The sequence below is a fragment of the Hylobates moloch genome, unplaced genomic scaffold (genome assembly GCF_009828535.3).
Source record: "Hylobates moloch isolate HMO894 unplaced genomic scaffold, HMol_V3 SCAFFOLD_7, whole genome shotgun sequence".
Classification (NCBI taxonomy): domain Eukaryota; kingdom Metazoa; phylum Chordata; class Mammalia; order Primates; family Hylobatidae; genus Hylobates; species Hylobates moloch.
Window position 1 is genome coordinate 20,747,356 of NW_026652282.1, and position 10,497 is coordinate 20,757,852.

Consider the following 10,497-nt stretch of genomic DNA (forward strand, 5'->3'; position numbering starts at 1 on the left):
GCCAGGCATGGTGGCAGGCGCCTGTAGTCCCAGCTACTTGGGAGGCTGAGGCAGGAGAATGGCGTGAACCCAGGAGGCGGACCTTGCAGTGAGCCGAGACCGCGCCACTGCACTCCAGCCTTTGCGACAGAGCGAGACTCCATCTCAAAAAAAAAAAAAAAAAAACTGGATATGAATTAACAAATGAATTTCAGCTAGGTCATGACTTACACAAAGCCCTCATGTCTCCTTCTCAATCTTATCTTCAGCACTCCCTATCTACTTAGGGTTCCTCAAACATCCAATACCAAGTCACACCTCTAAGCCTGATCATGCTGTGCCCAATGTGCAATGGCTGCTTCCAGCAGTCCCATCCCCACATTTTGGAGTGGCTAACACTGCTCCTTCAAGATTCACTTCAGAAGTCCTTCCCTGACTGCTCCCACCTCCTCAATTTCGATTAAACTAATCTCCTTCCTCTGTACCTTCAATAATGTTCTGTGATTATCTCTGTATTTGCACTAGTACTGAATAATATATTACATGCATCTCAGTGGTTGTGACCACTGTCTTAACCAATCTCAATTTTCAAGGCCTGGCAGAATGGTGACTTAAAAAATATATGCGGAACTGAACTAATAAACTGGAAAACTCAGTAATTCCGTCCCCTAGGTAATACCAGATACATGACAGTTTTCCTTTTCCTGGGTTCTTTGGGAAATGTGATCATTTTAAATACTACTATAGGACTTGTATTATGTTTGCATTAATTACTGTCTGGCCTGTTACTTATTTTGCCTTTAGCCTAGTTTTTACTTTCCATCCTCTAGTCTGGGTCATTTGAGGCAATTTTTTACTTCCCTTTATTTTTGCCTACTAGCCCAGTGTTGCTCAATTCTAGATGTGTACACAGAGCAGTTGACAGAGGGACACCCAGATGGCTCTGGTGAGCTGGGCCAAAGTGGGTAAATCACAAAGAAAGGGGAAAGAAGATATGTTTTAAGACTGCACGGAGTCTGGGCAACAAAGTGAGACCCTGTCTCTACAAAAAATGGAAAAAATGTGATGGCACATGCCTGTAATCCTAGCTACTCGGGAGGCTGAGCTGGGAGGATTGCTTGAGCCCATGAGGTCGAGGCTGCAGTGAGCTATGATCACGCCACTGCATTTCAGCCTGGATGACAGAGCAACATCCTGTCTCAGAAAAATTTAAACAAGAGACCTCTCAGCCACACATGGACAGATAAAAGACTATATCAGGAGTTCTCTAGTTTCCTCGGATAAAAATGAAGATAATAAGGTATCTGTCAGCTTGTTATGCGAATTTATATATATATATCAAATTTTTGTGGGTACATAGTAGGTGTATATATTTACGGGGTAAATGAGGTATTTTGGTTCAGGCATACAATGCATAATAATCACATCAGGGTGAATGAGGTATCCTTTATCTCAAGTATTTATCATTTTTCTTTGTGTTACAAGCATCCCAATTATACTCTTTTAGTTTACTTATAATACCTAAAAGAGTATAGCTTTTTTAGTTATTTAAAATGTACAATAAGCCAGGCGCGGCAGCTCACACCTGTAATCCCAGCACTTTGGGGGGCCGAGGTGGGTGGATCGCCTGAGGTCAGGAGTTCGATACCAGCCTGACCAATATGGTGAAACCCGTCTCTACCAAAAATACAAAAAATAGGCTGGGCGTGGTGGCGTGTGCCTGTAGTCCTAGCTACTCAGGAGGCTGAGACAGGAGAATTGCTTGAACCTGGGAGGCGGAGGTTGCAGTGAGCCAAGATAGTGCCACTGCACTCCAGCCTGGGCAACAGAGCGAGAATCTGTCTCAAAAAAATAAAAAATAAATAAAATAATAAAAAATAAAATGTACAATAAAGTATTATTGACTGCAGTCACCCTACTGTGCTATCAAATACTAGGTCTTATTCATTCTAACTATATTTTTGTACTCATTAACCATTCTCACTCCACCCCAAATAAATTGGTATTTGTAAAGCACTTAGAATAGTACCTGACATGTAAGTCTTAAATAAGTGTTTATGAAATTAATAAAATTAAGATGTTACTTATTAACATGCCTTAATAATTTAAAGAACCAGTAGGCGGCCAGGTACAGTGGCTCACGCCTGTAATCCCAATACTTTGGGCCGAGGCGGGCAGATCACTTGAGGTCAGGAGTTTGAGACCAGTCCAGCTAACAAGGTGAAACCTTGTCTCTACTAAAAATACAAAAACTAGCTGGATGTGGTGGCGCACGCTTGTAATCCCAGCTACTCGGGAAGCTGAGGTGGGAGAATCGCTTGAACCTGAGAGACAAAGGTATCAGTGAGCTGAGATTGTGCCACTGCACTCTAGCCTGGGTGACAGAGTGAGATTGTGCCACTGCACTCTAGCCTGGGTGACAGAGTGAGATTTTGTCTCAAAAAAAAAAAAAAACCAGTAGGCAGCTATTATTATGTCTGTCTTCAAACGATAAATTTATCTGACAGTCTCAGAAATATCAGGACATCAGTACACCATGATGATCTTAGCAAAGAAATAAACTGTACTCACGTTTATTTTGTTCTATCATGGAAACAAACCCTTGTAAAAACAAGATTTTGTTTCCGAGATGCCCAATAAGGGGAATGAAATATGATCGGTATCTTTATTAATTTACCAGTTTCTGATTAAGATTAGTCAGAACATGGACCGTGAATCCAGTTTGTGAGTGTATGTGGTAAGTGGCCCACAACTGAAAAATAATCAAGGAAAATAAAACCAAATGAAAAAAAAGTAAGAACACTATCGATTATGCAATAAGACCTTTCATAGAAGTACCAGCTCAGCTCCTTCCTGCTTCAAAACTTCTACAGCATGTATTAATTGCAATGCAAATGAGCTATTCCGATTCAGAAAATCTATTGATGAATTAGTATGGTGTATTACACTGCACCTGGAAATGAGATTTTTTTTTTTTAAAGCAGTATATCTGTACTTGCTAGCCCAAGAATCCTAACGATCTTGAAGAGACTTACCTGACTATTTGGGGACGCTAGTTGCCTGAAATCTGATGAAAACAACAGCTCCTCTTCCCAGAAAAATCCACATAGCTCTAAAATTCTGCATATAATTTTAAGGAATCCACAGATTTCTTGGAGCTCATTCATGGAACTCCGATTAAAGAGTTCAATGTTAATGAAGTAGCTGATTATGCCTAATTTAAAATCAACTTACCTAACCCCCATTGAACCAAACTTTGCATCTTGGGCTTAGTTTGGGAGTACGTTTCCTAAAAAGGTAAAAAGAAACTGAATGAAACTATTCACAGGATCTGCTGATTAGAAAGTTAATAGAATAAATATACTTGTTTTTACTGAATAAATTATCATGTTATTAACGCTTTTTGAACAAAGGGATACACTGTCTGTCTGGGTCTTTTTGTTTGTTTTTCCTATTATAATCTTCCCTTCACTGCAAATTACTCAGCAGAATGGCTTACTACTGCCACAGGAAGCAGATTCCAAGCAGAGTGGTTTCAACAATCCAGCCATTTCACTCTTCCATTAAAATGGAAAAAATAGACTAAAAATCAATCCCCTTGATACTTAAGTGGCAAGCTTTTCTCCATGAGATTAAATCTGTCTTTCATATTAACTACTTCCTGATCTGCCATTAATTAGAGCCTACATCTGGAAACTGCCCATTTGAAGCAAGAATGACCAGCTTTAATGAGACAAAGGCTATAGCCCAAAGCAAATGAGGTGTCAACATTCTCTTAAAAACAATAAAAAGGCTTTGTGGCCAGGCATGATGGCTCACTCCTGTAATCCCAGCACTTTGGGAGGCAAGTGGGGCAGATCACCTGAGGTCAGGAGTTGGAGACCAGCCTGACCAACATGGTGAAACCCTGTCTCTGCTAAAAATACAAAAATTAGCCATGCGTGGTGGTGGCACACGCCTGTAGTCCCAACTACTCGGAGGCTGAGGCAGGAGAATCACTTGAATCCGGGAAGTGGAGGTTGCAGTGAGCTGAGATGGCGCCACTGCACTCCAGCCTGGTCGTGTCTAAAAAAAAAAAAAAAAAAAAGGCTTTGTACATGAACATCACATGATCCTGAAGGAAATAAGGGACCTGCTAGAAAGTACCCACCTTCAAGAAATCTACAGTGAAGACAAGAAGAGATATATGGGTATCAGATAGTACCAAAACTAGTTGCCACTTGGAAAAGGATTTGTTTTTTTATTTTTATTTTAATTAATTAAATTTTTTTTTTTTTTTTTTTTTGAGATAGAGTTTCGCTCTTGTCGCCCAGGCTGGAGTGCAGTGGCGCGATCTCAGCTCACTGCAACCTCCGCCTCCTAGATTCAAGTGATTCTCCTGCCTCAGCCTCCCGAGTAGCTGGGATTACAGGTGCCTGTCACCACGTCCAACTAATTTTTGTATGTTTGGTAGGGACAGGGTTTCGCTATGTTGGCCAGGCTGATCTCAAACTCCTGACCTCAGGTGATCCACCTGCCTTGGCCTCCCAAACTGCTGGGATTACAGGTGTGAGCCACTGCGCCCCACCTGGAAAAGGATTTGTTTTGTGTAATTCAGTTCAAGTCAGAACAAGTTATCCTCATTCTTTTAAATGACCTGAAATAATAAATGCTGAATTAGGCAGAAGATCTAAAGAACTGAGTATCACTTCATTAAAATCCATTATTTCACGCCTGTAATCCCAGCACTTTGGGAGGCTAAGACAGGAGTATCTTGTGAGGTCAGGAATTTGAGAACCAGCTTGGGCAACACAGCAGAGATCTCATCTCTACAAAAAAAAAAAAAATATTAGGCTGGGCGCTGTGGCTCACGCCTGTAATCCCAGCACTTTGGGAGGCCAAGGCGGGCAGATCACGAGGTCAGGAGATCGAGACCATCCTGGCTAACACAGTGAAACCCAGTCTCTACTAGAAATACAAAAAAATTAGCCGGGTGTGGTGGCAGGCACCTGTAGTCCTAGCTACTCGGGAGGCTGAGGCAGGAGAATGGCGTGAACCCGAGAGGCGGAGCTTGCGGTGAGCCGACATCACGCCACTGCACTCCAGCCTGGGGGACAGAGCAAGACTCCATCTCAAAAAAATAAAAAATAAAAAAAATAAAAATAAAAATATTAGTTGGGCATGGTGGTATGTGTCTGTAGTCCAAGCTATTTGGGAGGCTGAGGTGGGCAGATCTCTTGAGCCCAGGAGTTTGAGATCAGCCCGGGCAACATGGTGAAACCTTGTCTCTACCAAAAAAAAAAAAAGAAAACTTCAGATCAATATCTAGAATGATTGCCCATTTCTTTTGCTAGCTTAATATTTTTACTATTAAAAAAAAATTAAGGCCGGGCACAGTGGATCATGCCTGTAATCCCAGCACCTTGGGAGGCCGAGGTGGGCAGATCACAAGGTCAAGAGATCGCGACCATCCTGGCCAACACGGTGAAACCCTGTCTCTACTAAAAATACAAAAATTAGCTGGGCGTGGTAGCACACACCTGTAGTCCCAGCTACTCGGGAAGCTGAGGCAGGAGAATCACTTGAACCCGGGAGGCGGAGGTTGCAGTGAGCTGAGACTGCACCACTGCACTCCAGCCTGGCAACAGAGCGAGACTCCATCTCAAAAAAACAAAAAAACAAAAAACAAAAAAACAAAATTAAATTGGTTCTTCAAGAAAAGGGCTAGAAATTGCTGGTCTGAAAAAGGAACCAGGAATTAGAAATATTTCTATTCATAAAGACTTTGTTCTACCCAGGAAAATAAAACCATTAAAATTACAAAAACTATTATAATTACAAGAAAGTTTTTATATTTAGTAGTAGTGGAAATAAACATATAGATAACTAATCCATCGTCCAGGGAGGTATTTTGCTGCACTGAGTATCACGCATGGAAGAAAAGGTAAAAAACAACAAGCAACCTTAGGCTAAAAGGTACAAAGTACTTTTATTGCCAAAAACAAACAAACAAACAAAAAAACCAGACAGACTACAAGTAACAGTAGTCATGCCTACATGATACAAAAATATCCACACAAATTTGCTGACTTTATCTTAACTACCAGAAGTTTAAAAATCTTCTAGAACAAGAGAATAAAGTCTAATCATTTTACAACACATTATGTATAAAGTCTTTAGGTATTACTTAACTCAATAATATGGTTATGATACTTAAGTATAATGGCCTAATTTATATTGTTGATAGAGTCCATGCTTTACTATTTTCTTTCTAAATTGGTGAACAAAAGTTCAACAGCAGCATAGGCAATGGAAATTAAAAATTTTTAAACAAGCTCTGGATCAAAATCGGATTTAGGCCAGGCATGGTGGCTCACGCCTGTAATCCCAGCACTTTGGGAGGCCAAGGTGAACAGATCACTTGAGGTCAGGAGTTCGAGATCAGCCTGGCCAACATGGCAAAACCCCGTCTCTACGAAAAATACAAAAATGAGCCGGGCATGGTAGCTCGTGCCTATAATCCCAGCTACTCGGGAGGCTGAGGTGGGAGAACTGCTTGACCCGGGAGGTGGAGGTTGCAGTGAGCTGAGAGCATGCTACTGCACTCCAGCCTGGGCGACAGAGCAAGACTCCCTCAAAAAAAAAAAAAAAAAAAACCCAAAAAAAACCCCAAAAAGACTAAATTTATAAATCTCAAGCAAGGTAAATCTAGACAATTTCCCACATATCTACATCTATTAGTTTTTATTAATTTGTCCTCAATTTTCAAAATCAAGATCAAGTACAGCAAACATATGTATCAAAGCCTACAAAAGCATTCTATAGATTGTAAACGTTGGTTACTGATGTCAAAAATCACAGAAATACTTTTCATTTACGTAATGACAAATGCCTGACCTACAACCCAGGCAGGGACAGAAACCAATCTGTATATGTAGTTCTTTGGTCACTAGGACAAATAGTTCAGTAATCCAGCATGGAATTCTACCCTATTTTAGTATCTACCCTCCTAGTATAGCATTCAAAATGCCATATCCCTTCCTGGTTTAAGTGGCACTGATTTGTATACTGGGGGGAGAAAAACTTCACAATTTTTATGTAAGTGTTTACATTGCATCTTTTTCCTTTGTTTAGAGTTCCAGCCCACAAGCCTCCCCTGGTAGACAACAATGTTTTCATAACTGCAAGCAACAAGGTAGTTCCTAGCCCCTCTGCTCTCTAGTCAAGGTGTTATGCACTGCCCAGGGAGAGGGAAATTCTCTCTATAGCTGTGGCAACAGCTGTCACCAGGAAGCTAGGGCATCTCTGCACCCCCTCCTCAGATGGCACTGAAGAACATCTATAAGTCAGGCACTTTTAACTTGGGGCCTTTTATTTAAAAATTTTTTGTGGGTACGTAGTAGGTATATACATTTATGGGGTACATGAGATGTGTTGACACAGGCATGCAATGTGAAATAAGCACAATATGGAGAATGCGGAATCCATCCGCTCAAGCATTTATCCTTAGTGTTACAAACAATCTAATTACACTCTTTAAGTTATTTTAAAATGTACAATTAAATTATTGTTGACTATAGTCATCCTATTGTGCTATCAAATAGATTTTATTCATTCTTGCTATTTTTTTTTTTGCACCCATTAGCCACCCTCACCTTCTCCCCAGACCCTCACTACCCTTCCCAGCCTCTGTCAACCATCTCGGGGCCCTTTATCATGCCTTTTTCCAAAAACATGCAGCCAATACAGACTTTTCTCTATGGACCCTAAACAGAAATGCATTCACTCCATTTTCAGAACAGCTGTACCTGACACCAGGTTGTGTATGGCTCGCAATAGTGTCGGAGCTGTGAGATGCTTTCTTCAAGCTGGCTCCTTGCCTCCTCCACATACTTCGACTGACCCTCAGGAACTGAGTAGAGTGAAAGCTGTGCACATTAAAACAAAACAAAGATTTAAAAGATGTACTGTCTACAGGATACATTTATCAAATTTGTAAGTATTTAATATAATATTTCTAGTAATTCATGAATTACAGTGACTCTGTGGTCGGGTGTGGTGGTTAACGCTTGTAATCCCAGCACTTTGAGCAGCCAAGGAAGGCGGATCACTTAAGGTCAGGAGTTCGAGACCAGCCTGGCCAACATGGCGAAACCCAGTCTCTACTAAAAATACAAAACTTAGCCAGGTGTCGTGGTGGGCGCCTGTAATCCCAGCTACTCGGGAGGCTGAGGCAGGAGAATCTCTTGAACCTGGGAGGTGGAGGTAGCAGTAAGTCAAGATTGTGCCAGTGCACTCAAGCCTGGGCAAGAGCGAGATTCCATCTCAAAAATAATAATAATAATAATAATACTTCATGAATTCCAGTGACTCTAAGGGTTACAAGCAACCTGAACTTTACCTCAAACTATCTCTGCACCTTATTTCCTTAATCAACGAGGCCAAGGCCAAAAGGGTAGGGCTATGAAGTGTCCTACCTTCTCCCCACCCACTGACTACAAACAAAGCAGCTCCTCATTATCCATTTTATATACTGGTATTTGGTATTCCACCTTAGATTGAGCTTGGAAAAAGGATTTTATTACTCTAAAGGGTGGGTGATGGGGTTAAAAAAGCTTGAGAGTAACCAAAGAGCATGTCATTCAGTTCAAATGATTGGTCTGATGTTAATCAAAGCGGGACAGCAGGTTTGTTCCCCACCCAGAGAACTTCTCACAGCCACTGCTGGCTGCCTTCTTTACCCTCAAAAATGCCACTGTGCCAAGGCCTGAGAAGAGAGTAAAAGATAAGCTAATTAGCTTTATGTAAACACCAATCTAGTAACCCTACCCAGGACTGAAGGGAGATTCTTACCTCACTTTATTCAAAGGCAACAGAAACTGAATATCCAAAATAATTAGTGGGAAGTACAGACCCAAAAAGGAATGTAAACAGTAGAGAGAAGATTTCTTGCTTTTTTTTAAAATTTAGTATTTATTAAGTATATACTTATAAGCAGCATCTCCAGCCAAGAAACAGAAAGGGTCCAGATCTCTAATTTCTTAGAGAGGAAAAAATGTGAATATCTTCTTGGCTCGATAAGAATCAAGATACGCCAAGAATCAGGCAGACCACTTAGAAAAGTGAATTGTGCTTATAACCTACTGGGACACAGTGGATTCCCCAGTAAACATTTATAAAGTATTCCTTAATTGTGCCCTTACCTAAGTATCATTAAAGTTTATCTGTTGAAAAAGCCATAGTTTAATATTTCCCACAAATTAAACAAACTATAAGGAAATATATTTTCTCCATTTAAATGTCTTCTGGCTGGGCGTGGTGGCTCACGCTTGTAATCCCAGCACTTTGGGAGGCCGAGGCGAGTGGATCACCTGAGGTCGGGAGTTCGAGACTAGCCTGGCCAACATGGTGAAACCTCGTCTCTACTAAAAATACAAAATTAGCCAGGCGTGGTGGCACATGCCTGTAATCCCAGCTACTTGGGAGGCTGAGGCAGGAGAATGGCTTGAACCAGGAGGAGGAGGTTGCAGTGAGCCGAGATCGCACCATTGCACTCCAGCCTGGGCAATAAGAGCAAAACTCCGTCTCAAAATAAATTTAAAAATGTCTTTTAAACAGTCACATCTTCCTGATACACAATTTGTAAAAAATTATCCTACAGTAACTAAATCAGACACTCAAAATATATCACAACATGAACAACATGTTACCTCATCAACCTTCACGGAATTTTTGGGAGGTGAGTCCTTTTTTGGTGCTGCATAGACTTTGAAGGTGAGCAAGCTCAGGCTGGCTGGCCCCACGGACCTCTGAATTACCTGAAACGCAGAAGCAATCTTAAACCTCTCTATGTTACAGACCGAATGTGCAGAACGTGAGCATATTCATAACCTCAGCCACTCCCCACCCTGAATGGCTTACTGTGCTTTATTTTATTTTTATTTATTTTTATGTTTTCAAGATGGAGTCTTGCTCTGTTACCCAGGCTGCGGTGTAGTGGCGTGATCTCAGCTCACTGCAACCTCCACCGCCCAGGTTCAAGTGATTCTTCTACCTCAGCCTCCCAAGTAGCTGGGATTACAGGTGTCTGCCACCACACCCAGTTAACTTTTGTATTTTTAGTAGAGATGGGGTTTTGCCATGTTGGCCAGGCTGGTCTCGAACTCCCGACTTCAGGTAATCTGCCCGCCTCGGCCTCCCAAAGTGCTGGGATTACAGGTGTGAGCCAGTGCGCCTGGCCTACAAAATATATTTTTTTAAAAAATCAGGCCGGGCGCAGTGGCTCACGCTTGTAATCCCAGCACTTTGGGAGGCCAAGGCGGGCGAATCACGAGGTCAGGAGATTGAGGCCACGGTGAAACCCCGTCTCTACTAAAAATACAAAAAATTAGCCAGGCGTGGTGGCGGGCGCCTGTAGTCCCAGCTACTCGGAGAGGCTGAGGCAGGAGAATGGCGTGAACCCGGGAGGCGGAGCTTGCAGTGAGCCGAGATTGCGCCACTGCACTCCAGCCTGGACGACAGAGCGAGACTCCGTCTCAA

General features: G+C 41.9%; 1 protein-coding gene across 1 annotated transcript in view; it reads right to left on the bottom strand.

The window, feature by feature from the left end:
* Positions 1 to 10,497, bottom strand: part of APOO (apolipoprotein O) — a 44,499-nt gene that overhangs the window by 7,748 nt on the left and 26,254 nt on the right. The window contains exons 2-4 of the mRNA XM_032756160.2: positions 9,669 to 9,776; positions 7,767 to 7,886; positions 3,214 to 3,268 (exon numbers count right to left, since the gene is read on the bottom strand). Of these exons, the coding sequence (XP_032612051.2) occupies positions 3,214 to 3,268; positions 7,767 to 7,886; positions 9,669 to 9,776 (283 nt within the window). The remainder of the gene's footprint in view (positions 1 to 3,213; positions 3,269 to 7,766; positions 7,887 to 9,668; positions 9,777 to 10,497) is intronic.